General features: G+C 34.4%; 1 protein-coding gene across 1 annotated transcript in view; it reads right to left on the bottom strand.

Annotated features, from left to right (window-relative positions):
* The window catches only part of LOC133996487 (major histocompatibility complex class I-related gene protein-like), a 70,859-nt gene that overhangs the window by 3,606 nt on the left and 49,239 nt on the right, over positions 1-18,014 (bottom strand). The window contains exons 3-6 of the mRNA XM_062436073.1: positions 5,068-5,346; positions 3,514-3,825; positions 2,166-2,261; positions 1,891-1,908 (exon numbers count right to left, since the gene is read on the bottom strand). Of these exons, the coding sequence (XP_062292057.1) occupies positions 1,891-1,908; positions 2,166-2,261; positions 3,514-3,825; positions 5,068-5,346 (705 nt within the window). The remainder of the gene's footprint in view (positions 1-1,890; positions 1,909-2,165; positions 2,262-3,513; positions 3,826-5,067; positions 5,347-18,014) is intronic.

The following is an 18,014-nucleotide window of genomic DNA, read 5'->3' as shown; positions in this document are numbered from 1 at the left end:
GACCAATTTGCCTTGGGCTAATGCCCCCAACAACACAGCTCCCAGGGTCACTGGGACACCTCCACCACGATAAGGTGACGAATCACGTCTCATTATGTTGGTATGGTGGTTGCTAAGGACTCAACGTGGTATCGTTATGGCCGATAACATTCAAGTCCTGTTTTGGCTGTAATATCTGGAATAAAGCAACATCTTTACTTTTTCTTAACACAGATCATCTAGATGCAATGCAATTATTAATTCAGCTGTAGTAGATATTTGATATATTCAACAAATATATCAGTTTACGACCCTATTTTACAACACAACTTCGCAACTGGGAAGAACTACCGTCCCCAAAACACTGTTTCTAGAATACTACGTAAGATAGCAGAAATAAAGAAACATTTTAGTTACTAGTTCAGCTGTACCAGATATTTGATATATTCAGTAGAAATATCATTTAATAACCATATTTTACAACCCTACTTTAAGCTTTCTATAAGCACCAAGTTTAAGGTTTAAATGTCAAAATAGAGCATGAGCCATGTAGAGTCTTCATACTGACATATGTTTCTCTCCAGGCTGAGACCTTTCCAATGGTGTATTTGTTTTAGCTCTATGACAAAGTTTTAATTTTCACATTTCATGGACCCAAACCATCCCAGGCTTAGTTTCCAAGAGCACTTTGAAGGAACAATTGATAAAATGAAGCTTTTTGTTTATTTGTTTGTTTGTTTTTTTATTTTTGAGTGGAACTAGGGACCAAAATGAGTCACCTTAGGAAATTATATTACTGATGACAATCTAGGGCAGTACTATAGGCTTTGAAGGAGGCCTGAAGTGCTCGATTTAGGGTTAGGGTTAGACCCATTCTCATTCATACATAAGCTATTTATACAACCCTGGATATATTTTGTATTGTTATGATAATGCAACAGTAGGAGTTGAATGTAATGTCAAATGTAAAGTCCAGTTTGATTTAATATATGAAAGTGACGATTTAGAGGTTTAACACACACACCCTGGAGTGCGTGGCTCAATATTATTGAGGAAGACTTAAAGAAAGATGATTTCATATTAAATATCACCAGCCACATCGTCTTTGAAATATAAAATTAAATTAGCGACTTCACACAGAGATAGATGTGTTTGGAGTCAGGTTCCGACTAAAGGTGGTCATTTGAAATGTAATGAAGCCGACTAAACACTAGTCGAACACGCCCCTAACACTGCTCTTCCTTCGACTTCCGCCATCAAAACCTGACAAAAACCTTTATAAATTAATAGAATTAATAGTAATACTATAATTAATAGTAACATTAACCAATCATATTTTTGTTCTATCAAGGACATGTTCATGTTTCTATGTTGTTAAATGTTAAATATATCATTCAAAGAAAACCTCACACAGAAGAAATTTGAAAAAAATATCATATAGTTTGAATATTTGTTTCAGAAAGGATAAAAATGAAAAAAATAAAGTCAGCATTTTTCTGATGCCCCAAATCACTGAATCTGCCCCTGATTACAAGTTCATGTCTGAACTGTGTTTTCATCTTTAAAATACAACAATTTGAGAGATTGTTAGTGGTATCATATATATTTAGTTCAGTGAGCTAAGTTGACGTAATAAAGTACTTTTGATCAGGAGCTGGAACTTGAGGTGATAATGAAAGAATCTGAATGTCTGAAAGAAAAACTTATTTGATGAAGAGTTTTTTCATGTGAGACAAAACTGGACATGAGTAATGAATTACTAACAACTGACTTTCTGTCAAATTGTTCATATTGATATTTTAATATCTATGTATCTATTAAATATCTTAATTTAATGTTGTCTAGTAACATCCAAATATTACAAGACAAAGCAGATAAAACTATCAAATATTTAATATTTAAAATACTTACTGTTAGCAGATTGAAACCCTGAAATACAGTAAAACATCACAAAATTATTATTTTTATTCAGAATTTCTGAAAAAAACACAAAGAGAAAAAAGCACTATCTGTGTCATTATTAAAGGATATATCAACTAAATGTGTGTAATATTTACACTTTATGGACTTTGTATCACCAGAAGTAAAATATATGATGTTATAACAACATTAACACCAAAACAATAGCACACACATTATTAAATACATCTGTGAAGTTAAAAAAAAAAACATAATTTGTCTCTCACCATTATTTTTCTTCTTCCAGTGGAAGTATCCAATGATGCCGACTACCAGGAGCAGCAGTACAACAACAACTCCGATAACAACAGCAAGAGGGAAACCTGAAGAACCAAAACAGAACATTTAACTTAGTTTATCTCACTTTTCATCACTTAATGGATCAGATTTTATAAATTAACACAATTTTACTCATTTAAGTTTTAAAAAGGAAGTCACAAGAAGAAGACAAACATGTTGATGCTGAGTGTGTTTTAGTGAACAATCAGTGTTGGGAGTTAAAACCACAAAGTTTTACAGTAATCTCATTAGTTTGAACAGAAACACAGACATGTAAAACATTACTGTTTGTATTTTAGTATTTATATTACAATACTGACCTGATGAAAACTGTGTTACAGTGTTGATCATAATTATGCTTTGACAGGCTAAATTTAAATTAATTAAAATTAAAATTAAGAAACTGTGCAATATACATATAATATGCATATATTTTCTTCATTTTATCTGTGCAATAACAAAATCATCCCTGGTATATTACCACTCAGTACCAATATTACTGTTGTGCTGTAAATAATGTAAATAATGTCACAATTATTTTTTCATTTTTTATTATATATTTCTGCTATTATTGTTATTGTTTTTCGTAATATTATTGTTCTTTATTCTTTCGTATTGATGCTCTTCTATTTTTACTGTCCACTTGCTGCTGTAATACTGCAAATGTCCCCACTGAGGGACTATTAAATAAATATCTTATCTTATCTTAGATGTTAGAGGAGGCTTGATGCTCTGACATGTGGAAATATCCTTCATGTCACACACACCACGTAAAGATGAGAATAAAAGCAGAACATCTAAGTTGAGTCCAGGTCAGAATCACCTGTCGGTGGCAGAAAACTCAACGAGCTAAATGTCAAAGTACTTGATCAGAAAAAACGCTCACATCAACCTCATCTCATTACAGATAATAGTGAAAAGATCAGCTGAGGATCAAGAATGAAGAGTGGAGCAAATGCTGCTCATGTCTGTAAATTATGGACAAGTAAATAAGAAAGTAATGTGATTAGTAATAAATCCTGCAGTTCTGGTTTCTTTACTGTTCCTGATATTTTCATAGAGATAAAAACTGTCTGGTTGCATTAATGTCTGAACCAGTTAGAGTCTGACCAAATTAACAACTAGAGAAGAAATAAACTGAATAGGTAAAAAATACATATTTCAAATAAAGTTTAACTTGATCTGATCATTTGGAAAAAATAAAACAGATTAAAAACTTCTCATGAATTCTTTTGGCGTCTAAAGAGACAAATGAAATCTAGATGGAGATGAAAGTAAACTAAATGTGTTTCTCACCAGTCTTGCCCCAGTTCGTCTGAATCGCTGTTTTATCCAGTTTGGTGATGATGTCGTCCTTCACACCAGAGAGCTGAAACACACATTCGTACCTACTCCAGTCTTCAGGTGTGACTAATGAAAGGTTCAGGTCAACACTCATCTGGAAGGATCCATCATGGTTGGGGAGGATCTCTCCAAGTTCCACGTCCTCATGAAGCTCCTCTCCATCTTTCCTCCAGAACATCATGACTCTGTCAGGGTAGAAACCTGTAGCGTGGCATCTGACTGGAGAGGAGGGAGTCTTCTGGAGGAGAGACACTGAGGGAAGGTCTGGAGAGTAAAGACAAAGACAGTTTATAGTTTCTTTATTGTTATTTACAGTATGATATTATCATTATTATTCCTGTCTGATGTTATTTAAATGCATTAGTAACACTTATATATACAGTATATACAGTATCAGTCAAAAGTTCGGACACAACTTCCCAGTCCATTGAATGAGAAAGTGTGTCAAAACTTTTGACTGGTACTGTATATATATACAGTCAAGCCCGAAATTATTCATACCCCTGGAAAATTTTGACTTAAAGTTACTTTTATTCAACCAGCAAGTTGTTTTTTGACCGGAAATGACACAGGCGCCTCCCAGAAGATAATAAGACAATGTACAAGAGGCATCATTGTGGAAAAAATTATTTCTCAGCTTTTATTTACATTTGAACAAAACGTGGCATGTCCAAAAGGAGGGATGGATAAAGTACAAGAAAGACAGATGAGAAGTTGGAAGTGAAGTGAAGCCTCAGTAGACTGGTTTGGTTCATAAAAAATATTCTGGTCAGATAATCTTTAGGAGGAGGGTATGTTTATTTCCACAAGGTTGGACATACAGCTGTTGCAGCAGTATATCTGTGTATGGTCTGAAATAAAGCCATAACGTATATTAAAATAAATCCAAATGTAACAGATGTGGATTATTTATATTTACTAACGTTACACTGTGTATTGACAAATGATCATAACAGGAAATAATAGATGTTTCAATTATACACTGGTAAACAGCACTGATAAAGCAAAACAAATTACTATTTACACACTATTTTTTGTGCCCTCTGGTTAACAGTAATACACAGTTAACAGCATGACTACATCCTCCTACACAACGTACATCAACATGAACTATATGATAACACGGCAACTCCATTTACACAGTAATAAAACTGTCCATCAATTAAGCTAAACGATCTGTTGGAAAATATGCTAAATGAACAATATAAAAGAATGAGGTAGTATAGATGAATAAGATCAATTCAGAAAGCAATATTAACAACTTAAGTATTAAAATGACATGTATGTCCTTCACACACACATAAAAGGCTAATGACCCAATTATTGATCCTCAGTAGTTTGCTGCAAAAGGGAAACTCCACTCCGCTCATTAAGTGTGTAAACTGAGACTCAGCAGGTCTCTGTGTGTTGGTTCATATTTATTGTAATGTTACTGTAAGTTAGAAACAGGGGAGGCATATTAACATTGTTGTGTTCATGAAACTACATCAGGTCATGTGATTCTACCTGTTCTCATCAGAGAGCTCCTCCCATAGTTCACATACTTCTTCAGCCACTCAACGCAAGTCTGGGTGAGGTAGTTCTTTGTCTGTGCAATAGAAGCTATGTTATGGTCCCACTTGATTTTGGTGATGAAAGCCTGTTGTTTTGGAGCGATCCATGTCTCTGTCTTCAGGTCAAATGCTATGAAGTCTTCTCCATCATAACCATACTGATTATAACCATTAACCTCTCCAGTCTCATCGTCCCATTCACAGCCGTACATCCACTGGAGAACATGGACACCTGAGAGAGAGACAGAGACACAGACTGCAGTAAACCAGAGTGAGATCTCAGCACAGTCAGCTGTCATCAGCTGATATCACATCTTCACCACAGAGACACACTGATACACACACACCAAAACACAACATCTACACCTTCTGCTGTTATTGGCTGGATGGAAACCAGCCAACCAGTGTGTGTGTGTGTGTGTGTGTGTGTGTGTGTGTGTGTGTGTGTGTGTGTGTGTGTGTGTGTGTGTGTGTGTGTGTGTGTGTGTGTGTGTATGTGTGTGTGTGTGTGTCAGTTCACATTTGTTTACAACTATACAAATACAGGATGAAAGCACAAACAACATTTCATCAGTAATCAGTGAAACATTAACAAACCTCCAGTTTGGTTGAAACGATGCTTTGCAATTTCAATGTTGGCTTTGAAGTTCTGCTGGTTACCCCTAAGAATCTCAGTGTTCCTCTCCCAGTACTTTGGATCAACCTTGTTCATCCAGTCCTGTTTGGGTTCTACTCTCCTGGTGTTGCTGTCATAGTGATCAATCTGAACATCATCAACCATCCCAAAAGCCACAAACTCTGGGAAGTTTGGGACTTGAGAGGACCCAGTGTAGAAAAACTTCAGAGAGTGAATCACTGTAAGAAAAAAATCATGTCATGATTTCAGTTTTCTGAATTACAGTTTTATACATTAATAAAATTATGCAGAAATGTTGCTCCATAAATTAAATTAAAAAAATAAAAATTATTTTATTCTGAAATAAAATATTAAAGCAGTCACTTATTGACACATCAGATCAGTCACAGGTCTGACTTTCATTGATAGATGTATTTTTGCTATTTTTCTCCTGCTGGATTTATTTTCAGTGTGAATTAAACTCCAGTTTAGTTTCCAGTTAGTGGAGACGTTTATTCTTCAGGATGCATCATTAGTAGCGTCTGCTGCTCATTATTGTTTTAGTTTGAAATGTGATACCACAAACCTGTGACTAACTATACATCAGTCCCTCCGTTATTTCACTCAGTTAGTTTGTCATTATTTTGCAGTAGCTGTGAAACAATTGGTGATGTTTTATTTGTTCTTTTTTAGGTAAAATCCCACACTGTTATCAATCACCAGGTTCTTTCAGTAAAAAGGGGAATTTGGGTAAAATTGCATGTAAAGGAAAATAATGAAGATTCGTATTTAATCACTTCCTGTGAACTGCGAATATGACATGCAACAATTGGTCCAAATAACATTAGTTGATTTCATGGATGTATGATAATTATCTCTTAATCTTCTCATATTGGTTTTGGCCATTTCATGCAGAAAAAGCTGTTTCTGAAAGCTGTTAAGCTCTTGCAAATAAAGCAGCTTTTCTTGAATTTGTTTTAATTATTATGATCACAAAACCACATTTTCCTGCAGGGACTGATATACGGTGCAGTTTAGAAGTGAGTTGTGGAGGTTTTGTAGATTGTTTAATGTTTGAATTAGAGTATTAAAAAAACTAAAAGGTATTCAGTCAACTGCTATAGAATTGTAAGTAAAACAATACATTTTTACATTTGTAATTCAAAAAATCACTTTAACAACTATTTGGTCACCAAATTACAGATTAAGACATAATACTGTAACATCACAAAACTTACAAAACATATAAATAAAAAAATATTGTGCCATCAGAGCAGGACGTTGTTTGTCTTCAGCATCAATATCTATGGAAACAGCGCCATCTGCTGACTCATGTTGGTTAATAATAAAAACCTTCAGCAGTCTGTAGATGTTAATTATACACACTTCAGATGAAATGTAGTGACGTCTTTCAGACTGAAGTGTTTGTTAACACATTTACATCATTTCTACAATAATAAGTAATGACTAATATCACTAATTAATAGTTACACTGACTGAGGATGTGACTTTTATCATTGTTTAGATTATGACTTTGATCTGCCATTTTGTCAGAACGCGCTCGGACCGAGTCGATCTCAAAGGTCCTGATAAAATATTATGAAATGAAAAGAATGGCCTTGATTAAAGACAGTGAGAGATGAATACACGTTCTTCTCTTTTCAGAAACACAGCAGAAAATAGACCTCAATCATCGCATTGCACAGACTGGATTTAAAGTGAACTTTAACATAATGAGTTTATGACTTTTTAAATATTTCTATAATCTGCAAGGAAATCAGGGAACTTCACATCTAATACTATGAAACAAACCTTACATTTGTATCAAGATGTCTACAGATATAAAACCTTTTATTAAACCATCAACCGACTTAAGAACACTATATTCACTCACCTGCCGTTGCACTGTGTAGACCCAGGAGGACCAGAAAAAAAATCTTCATTGCAACCTGCAGTATCTACATCTTGACTTTCCAGAAATGTATTTTTTAATCCGGAGACAGATGGACTGCGCTTCTCTTTCGACGGTAACACAAGCAGGAATGTTCATTTCCGCCTCCAGAGACCCACTTAATGACCAAATGAGGCTATTAACGGAAGTGGAAATAACATTTGTTTGTGTCTAAGGTGGATAGTGGGTCAGATAGTGGAGCCCAGAGTTCAAACTAAACATGGTGAAGCAGCTTTTACACAACTGGAACAAACTACCAGCAGAACTGAAATCAGCCCCAACTGTGAACATTTTAAAATCCAGGTTAAAAACACTTCTTCCTCTCTTCTTCTGTGCTTACGATTAAGCTCTTTTAAAGCACTTTAAATTGTAATCTTTCATTTGCACTGTAGGCCTATGTCCTTTTAATGATTGTTATGCAAATCATTACTTTATGCTGCACTCTCATATTTTATGCTCTACTTTAGTCTAGCTTTTTATTTTCTTTCTTTCTTTCTTTCTATTTTTATGTACTTTGTTTTAATTGGGTTATTTTTTATTGTATGTTTTAATGTTTCCAATTTTTACTATAATGAATGGTTTTATTCATTTATCTTTTTAATTTATATGTTTTATATGTTTCCATTTGTTTGCTGTCAAATGTTTGTTTTTATGTAAAGCACATTGAGTTGCCCCTGGGTATGAAATGCACTAGACTATATAAATAAAGCTGCCTTGCCTATCTAGATGATCTGTGTTAAGAAAATGTATAGTAGTTGCTTTATTTCTGCTTTTTACACTAATATCCTAGAAATGGCGTTTTTAGGACTGTAGTTGGGTCGTAAATTGGGGTTGTAAAATAAAAACAATGATGCTTTATTTCTGCTTTCCTATCAGTGGCGTGCACAGATAGACCCTAGGTGGTGCTATAGCACCTGCCCGTTGCCCTCTGGACCAAGCACGTGCCCTTTTGAAAGTTTGTTGTTTTTTTAACAGTGTACTGTATGTGGCCCATGTTGACATGATAATCTATAAATGCTCGACGATTAAAAGCGTGTGATAATAATAATTTTCAGTCAGCATTGTGTATACCCACTTCTAAATCCCCCCTGATGCGCACCATTCAGTAGTATCTGCGAGCCAAATTGCCCATTTTCTTCCTAGGATGGCGAAGCCATGACCCACGCTACTCTGCCTCTAATTGGCTAGTACACGCTGTCAATCTAATCAGTAAACTGATAAGCCAATCGGAGGCAGGGAAGGGCGGGCCATGCCGAGGTTAATATTGCTAACCGACGAATTTACTTTTGCAAGTTAACTTTAAATGATTTGCCTTTAGGTTATGCAATGAACCGGTAAGTTTAGGTAGATTGCTAGTTTGGGTAACGACTGAAACATTGGACACAGAGAACAGTGCAACACAAATAATACAACATGTTGCCAGTGAGATGCAGAGCAAAATCATCAGTAGCATTAGTGCATTATCCTTAAATTAGCTGTCCTTATTGACAAGGCATCTTCTTTAAGTCACAAAGCTGTCATGACAGTTTCTATTAAAGCATTAATTCAAGAAGAAAGCACTTTTGAGTTTATCTGATTGATTTTGATGTGTGGAAGAGAATGATATGTGTTTTTAATCTAAGGTGAAATATGAACAAGGATGCATTGTCAAATTCAGATCTGAAGTATTTTATTTAAATAAATATTCAAAAAATAACTGAAACACCATGTTTGCCTCATTTATATTTTACATTCATGCAGGCTGCCTGTGTGACCATTAATACCTACAAACTGCTCCTGATCCAGTCATGTTAGTTTTATAATAGTGGCACATCTGGCCCACATTATCTGTTGCTAATCAGCTGTTCAAAGAAACAGTTTACAAAGGAAACTACTGACTTGCCAAGTGAGAGAATAGGTGTCATTCCTTATTCCTTAGTCCATCCACAGTGTAGATGGACTAATAGTTCACTCAAAATGCATAGTTGTCTCTCACTAGTCTGTGGGCCAGTATTGGTTTAGTAATTTCATAATCCTTCCTCCCTGAGACTAAGCAGCAGAAATTATGTGACAATGAGCAAACACTACTGACAGATTTTTGGGTAAACTAAATAGAGTAGTCTTACATGTCACTGTTTCTAAAACAGTGCGTTTTTCTGGTCTGCGTTAAAAAAGGGCAAAATTGAGAGTATACCCACTTCTCCAGGGACCACTACACCACTGATTGTAGCTGCCTAACTTGCTAAAAACCTCATGTGCATATATTCCAGAGAAATAAGACAACAGTGATTGACTGATCGGTGCTATAGTCCAATTGAAAGGTCAAGTAATTTTATGAACATATTGACATAAATAAATATGCAATTACATTCAACATGTAACTGTAATGTTTTTTTGTTTAAAAAAAAAAAAATCTCACACTGCTATAATAAGGCAGCCGGCAGTTCCACCTGCCGCACAAACTGCCCTTATTTTTCACTGAGCACCTGCCCCCCAGAATGTCTGTGCACGCCACTGTTTCTTATATTGTAGAAATGGCGTTTTGGGGACGGTAGTTCTTCTCAGTTGCAAAGTTGAGTTGTAAAATAGGGTCGTAAAATGATATATTTGTTGTATATATCAAATATCTACTACAGCCGAATTAAGCATTGCATCTAGATGATCTGTTAAGAAGAAGTAAAGATGCTGCTTTTTTCATTATTTGGACATTAGAAACCTGAGGGCAAGAATATTAGATTGAATATAGTGAAGCACTTCTTCTGACAACATGCTGCTTGTTTTTTATTGAATTGGTTGAGCAGCTGTTAAAAATATTAGAAACAGTGATACCATTTGACTATGAATATACCCTATTTCATGTAGCTGCAGCTGCAACTCCCTCCAGTGAAAGAAAGGAATTTTATTGATATACATATATACCAAAATATTGAAATAACAAAGACAATATCAAGGGCATATGGCATATATTAAACAGCATTATAAGAAATGGTTCAACACTCATGAAATCAACATATTATAGATGTATAAAACAACATCATGCACATCTCCCAATATATTTGGTGTCTTTGAGTAATCCTTGTCTGAAAGTTTCTTCACATTTAAAACATATTTTCTACCACTTGGGGGTGCTCGAGCTCTATCATTGATATCTTTTGCCAAGAATTAAAAACAGGAAATCACAATGCCCCATAGAAGCAATTGTTGCTCTCATTTAATACTCTTCATCACAACTACTGTATGATCTCTTATATAAATTGTAGAATTGTATCAATAATTATTATACTTTATAGTTTAAAATATTATGTTTTTTTTTTTTTTTTTTTTTTTTTTTTACAATACTTTACTGTTATTTGTCTTCCACACATTTAATATGACATATCATAATGGTCATGATGTCTTCTGGTAGTGTTCAGTACTCAGCATCAGTGGAGCTGCAGGAGAATCAACTTACAGCTCTGTCATGATACTCATTGTTTTATTTAAGTGTATTAATTAACTAATTAATTAACTACAAGTATAACATGTTTACAGACTCCATGCAGTAAGTGATATGACATTAAAATTTAAAAATGTCATTCAATTAAAAACAATTTTATGGCAACCTAATTTAAGAAATACATGAGAACATTTGACTTTGTTGAGTAAATAAAACAAGAAACTAATACTTATCGTCATTATTACTTAATGGAGTCAAATAACTGGAGAAATATCCTGAGACCTGTAGTGTCATCAGTTGCCGGGCAGAACTCATTGCAACAGGTTTGTCTTTAAGGGGAAAACACCAACGCGAACCCGGAAGTGTGAAGAACTGATCTGATCTGCAAAAGTCTAATAAAATACAAACTACACACAACATTTTTACAACAGATGAAAAATCATATTTTTTTTACTAAGCCTATACCCCTGTAACAATATGTAAGTTAAAGCCATGTTCATTTAATTTGTGATAATACTGAGTAATCAGGAAACATTCATGTTACTGTAATAAGTCACATATGAGAAAGAGACAGACTTTTGGAATTTTGGGAACTTTATTTAATATTTGAATTAAAAATGAAACACAAAATACACAAGAAATCAAACAGTAGTGCAACATAAATGTATATTATCTGATGTATTCCAACACAGGAAGTTATTTTAAGCATTGCTACTGAATGTCTACATGTTTACAAAAAGAAGACCCATGACCCTGAATATATGTAGATATTCCAACACCAACATTTTCAAGAACATTTTATTATGATTTTTATAATGAAAAACGTTATAAAAATAAATGTTCCACACTTAACCAAAATAATAATTAAAGCATCAAATAATTCAAAAGACAGAGTAAGATAATGATACAACTTGATTAATTAAGAAAAACTACATTTTATCAGTTTTAAAGATAAAAGGAGGCAACAAATATTTACACAACTGGAAAATACATCTTGTTCTATGTGTATGGGACTAAATGGGTTGGGCAATATGATGAAAAACACTTCTATCACTGCAAATTCAGTTAATTAACAATTAAAAATATAGGATGGCCACCCAACAAGCCCTTATGGGTTTTACTGGCTCCTCCTGCACATTTCTCTGTTCTTATTGTTTTCTTTTCTGAATCTCAAAACATTTCAGCATGTATTACTTTACTTGTACTATGTATTTTTTCTTTATGCGCACTTAATGTACTTATTCAAACTAGTGTATATATGTGTGTGTGTGTGTGTGTGTGTGTGTGTGTGTGTGTGTGTGTGTGTGTGTGTGTGTGCGTACGTTTTTCTAACCTGGTGGGGACCGATTTTTCTCCCGTGGAAAAAATGTTTGGGAAAAAAAAAGGTACCCATATTAGCTTTGTATTGGCATATTAGCTTAGCAACTAGCCCCCTTGCAGTGCTAATGGTTAGGATTAGGGTTAGGGTTTCAATGATGAATGAATTGTGCTGTGGCTAACAGTGATGGCAATTGTATGCTAATAGACGTTAGCATTACGGGTCCCGAAGAAGGGAGCAAAATTCAGGTTTTAAATGTATGTGTGAAAAAAAATTATGATGAATTTAGCAGTTAAAATTCTCTCTAGACCCTTTAGAAAGGGTGGAACCCACAGGGCTTCACCCAGTCAGGGGTCCCCACAGGGTAATAAAAACGGGTATGTGCGTGTGTGTGTGTGTGTGTCCATCCTGTTCTACAGTGTTGACTACAACAGGTCAGAATAAAGAAGACAGAAGCAGGATCAGTATGGAGACTGGGGGGGGGTTATCTTTTGAATACTTCTTTTGATTCATCAATTAAACATTTAATTTACAAAATATCAGAAAATAAAGAAAAGTGTCTAAAGTGATTGTTTTGTCTGACCACTCACGATCATTTTGTGTCCAAGTGTGTGCATGTGAGAGGGGGGCATTGGCCTCAGCATCTGTGCATTGTTACATGAAAACTGAATGGAACAAACAAAACAGCAGTTAAATGTTCCTTAAAACATCTCTTATAACTTTTTCAAGTGGGAAAAGCTATTCCACAAATAAGTTCCCCTTGGTAATTGACCTGTGCTTGACCTCTGATTTGGTTGTTTGTAACTTCTCTCTGCCTACATGGCTATCTCCAGATAAGAAAATAACAATAATAATAATAATAATAATAATAATAATAATAATGTATTTTATGTACAGGCGCAAAAGTAATAGCAAAAATGTCAATATGTAAAATTTCAATTCAAATGCCCCAGTTTTTTTATTGTTTTTTTTAGTAATCCAATTTATAATAATCACCTCCTACTAGATTTACCAGATTTAAACTCTCCAGCTGTAATTCTGAATTTTGACATGAATTATTAATAATTGTATTATTCACAGTTCTCAGATGGACAGGAGAGTGTGTCTTCAGTGCTGCTTCTTCCTGCTGGAGCGGAGTGAATCATCTTCTTTTATTTTTTCACTTGTTTCAGTCTGGAAAAATCAATGATCATTCATAAAGAAACAGAGCAAACAGGGTATTAAGAAAAAGGAAACACATCATTAATTCAGTCTACAGACAGCCATGTGCTACCTCAATGACACATGATGCTGCTTGTTTGAATCTGACCTCATATCATGGAGATAATGCAGTTCAAGCTGATTTCCTGAACTTCCTGCATCAGTTTTAGGCTGTGAGGTAATTTTAGCCCAAAACTGGCCCCAAAATACTTTTCCTCCCAAACTCATTCACTCTCATAGGAAACAAACACTCTGAACTTTTTCATCACAGTTTGAGTGCATATACATTTGTGATTCCCTTCTTTGTTGCGGGCTCTGAGCCAGTTCGTTACAACAGATGAATCAATAATGAAAATAATTGTTAGTTGCATCCAGGCTCAAATGACCTCTACATGTTCATATGTCAGCATCTTTCACAATTTCACTAAACCGAATCTTCAAATTTAATTATTTGTCTCACTTCAGAATTTACTGACAGTAGTTGCTGTAAACTTTGGTTCACTGAGAATCTGTGGTTGTGACTTTAAATGCAGGTGAATTAGGAATTAAAGCTAGTTCAACTTTTGCTCTCAATGTAAAACACTCTGGATAAGAGCTACAGTTTAAACATGTAAATACAATAAAAACATTTCCAAATTACCATGTAGAGGAAATTTAGTTGAAATTTAAAAAAGCATTCATAGATAAACACTTCAAAAAAAAACCAATGAAAAAACACTACAATTTCTAAAAATTTGCATAATAAGGTTTGATTTAAAGACTAATAAAACACAAAAATGGCTACATGCAGTGCATACAGATGATGTGTCACACTGACAGAGACATTAGTTACCTGTCATCAATGGAGCGCCACTGTTAGCACTTTCTGAAGAATTACCAGAACTAATTGGTATAATCACCGCATCTAAAGAGAGCAAAACATAAATAATTATAACGACAATCCAATAAAGGACAACATGGATATAATAGACAGATTAGTGTACAGACAGATTGTTATAAATTGATGTTCTCCTCAAAATTCCTGTAAGAAAAGTCTGCTGTTAAGAAAATATTTCTTCTTCACTAAATATCAGTTAAAAAGAACATTTTCATAATTATGAGGGTTTTAGTCAATGTCATGAGCCCCGTTAAACAGCTAGTGTGGTAAGAAAAAATATTGATTAGTGTATATATACAGGGCTGTGACTACAAAACTACTGAAAGGTGCGGACAATGATAATGAAATGATAACAATAGTAAATACCAACTTTGTAGGTAAAATGACACATCTGAACCAGGGTGCCTCTATAATTCATTCAATTATGCTGTAAATCATGTTAACATATTAAAAAGGAGGTACAGCATAAGACATAAATGTTACTCTACAATCTAAAAAACAATCTGGGGTTCATATAAGCATAAACCCAGAATACTTTCACTGGTACTTAATATTGTAAGTAGCATCAGTTTTCTAGTTTTTTTATCTGAACTCATATTCAAAAGAACAAATAAAGGATTTAAAATCAATATTGAGATCTAGATGTGCAAAAAATCTGCAGCTGAGAAATGTAGGAGCAACATTTAATTTTGTAACTGTTAATTTGACGTGTGTGTCGTTTTAAGTGTGAACCAGGATTATAGTTTAGTGTAATTTTCTAGTTCTAATCTAAGATGCTCATGGTATCACACACATACACATTGTTACTGTGCACAACCTTTGCTTCTAAAACATGTGCTGCATCTGCTGTTTTGAAATGTTAGTGTTACGTGTGTGTGTTTTGTTTTGTTAGTTTTCTTCCTTTCTCTGCCACGCTATGTATTGCCCCTCCCCCCATACTCCTTTTGAGATAGTGCTGTTTAGTACTGAACATTCTCGGGGTCGTAACAGTTTGACACAGAAAACACTGTCACTGCAAATTCACTGTCAATCTTTAAATCCTAAACACTATGTGTTGACTTTCTGGGAGGTCAGAGGTCACTGTCAGCTACAGATCAGCCCTCTGGAGCTTGTGGGGCTGCAGTAATGTGTTAATATCTTTGGGTTTGTGGACTGTTGGTCAGGACAAAACAAGACATTTTAGTTTTCATTTGAACTTTGAGAAATAATCTGACTTTTTATATGGTAATGAAAATAATTGCAGCCAGACTCAAAAGACCGCTATTAGTTTCTATTTGAACATCATTCACAATTTCACTAAACTGAATCTTCAAATTAAATTATTTGACTCGTCTCACTTCGGAATTTACTGATAGTAGTTGTTGTAAACTTTTTTTTTAAATAATCATGAACTGCGCAAAAAAATTGGAAAAATGTAAATTCGTAAAATCACTCCGATGAAAAAGTAAACATAGTTAAATAAAAATTTGCATAATAAGGTTTGATTTAAAGACTCATAAAACACAAATGGCTACATGCAGTGCATACAGATGATGTGTCACACTGACAGAGACATTAGTTACCTGGGATCACTGGAGCGCCACTGTTAGCACTTTCTGAAGAATTACCAGAACCAATTGGTATAATCACCGCATCTAAAGAGAGAAAAATATAAATAATTATAACGACAATCCAATAAAGGACAACATGGATATAATAGACAGATTAGTGTACAGACAGATTGTTATAAATTGATGTTCTCCTCAAAATTCCTGTAGGAAAAGTGTTTCTTATTCACCAGATATCAGTTAAAGAGAACATTTTCATAATTATGAGGATTTTGGTCAATGACCAAAGCTGAGGCACAGCTATCAGAAAGTCTCTGTGGTGATGTGAGAGAGTTTTACCTAAACTTCCTGTATCAGTTTTAGGCTGTGAGGCAATTTTAGCCCAAAACTGGCCCTAAAATACTTTTCCTCCCAAACACATTCGCTTCATAGTGAACACAATTTGAGTGCATATAAATGTGTGATTCCCTTCTTTGTTGCGGGCTCTGAGCCAGTTCGTTACAACAGATTAATCAATAATGAAAATAATCGTTAGTTGCATCCAGGCTCAAATGACCTCTACATGTTCCTATGTCAGTATCTTTCACAATTTCACTAAACTGAATCTTCAAATTAAATTATTTGACTCGTCTCACTTCAGAATTTACTGATAGTAGTTGTTGTAAACTTTTTTTTTAAATAATCATGAACTGTGCAAAAAAATTGGAAAAATGTAAATTTGTAAAACCACTCCGATGAAAAAGTAAACATAGTTAAATAAAAATGTGCATAATTAAGGTTTGATTTAAAGACTCATAAAACACAAAAATGGCTACATGCAGTGCATACAGATGATGTGTCACACTGACAGAGACATTAGTTACCTGGGATCAATGGAGCGTCACTGTTAGCACTTTCTGAAGAATTACCAGAACCAATTGATTTAATCACTGAATCTAAAGAGAGCAAAACATAAATAATTATAACGACAATCCAATAAAGGACAACATGGATATAATAGACAGATTAGTGTACAGACACAGATTGTTATAAACTTGATGTTCTCCTCAAAATTCCTGTAGGAAAAGTGTTTCTTATTCACCAGATATCAGTTAAAAAGAACATTTTCATAATTATGAGGATTTTGGTCAATGTCATGAGCCCCAATACAGCTAGTGTGGTAAGAAAAATAAGTATTAATAATACTACTTATAATGATAGTAAATGCCAACATTTTAGGTAAATGACATATGAACCACTGCAGGGCTAAAATGAAAACTTCTTTGTTCAGAAACAACATGTTTAAGCTAATTGTCTTTAAAGAATAAGCTTTTTCACTACTCAGGGTTTCTGAAAGCAAATTGTTTTATTGGTATATAAAACTGCCCCCCCCCCTCTCTGATTTCATGAGTTGGGGGACACTGATATAGTTCAGTTTGAATATGAGCTGCTGTAACAAATTAAATTATTCTGTAAATGATGTTTTAAAATCTTGTTCCTGTCTTCTTTTTAAGAACATGTCATAACTTGAACATAAGAAAGTAGAGATAAGTAATCAACTAGTGTAAAATGACATGAAGCTGGTTTGGTTTTATTCAGTCTGGTCCAGAGATACTGAAGCATCAGTGTTAGAGCAGCATGTTACTGTTGTAGCTGCTGGAGGTGGAGCTAGTTTACACTACTTTATATACAGTTAGCTAGTTTAGTCCAGTGGTTCCCAACCTAGGGGTGGGGCCCCTCCAAAGGGTCAGCAGATAAATGTGAGGGGCCATGTGATGATTAATGGGAGAGGAAAGAAGAAAAAACAAAGTTCTGATATACAAATGTGTTTTCAGTTTTGTTTTGTTTTTAGGTTTTTGGAGACAAAACACAATCGTTGAAGTAAAAACAGAGTGAATGTGGAAACCCCAATTCTCTATTCAAATGTCATTTATAAAACATAGCCATAGCAAGAAAACATATAAATGCAGAATAAACTTTGTGAAGTATTGTAAGGT

Source organism: Scomber scombrus, chromosome 16 (genome assembly GCF_963691925.1).
Source record: "Scomber scombrus chromosome 16, fScoSco1.1, whole genome shotgun sequence".
Taxonomy (NCBI): domain Eukaryota; kingdom Metazoa; phylum Chordata; class Actinopteri; order Scombriformes; family Scombridae; genus Scomber; species Scomber scombrus.
Note: the sequence above shows the minus strand (reverse complement) of the source record. Positions and strands in the feature narration are given on the sequence as shown.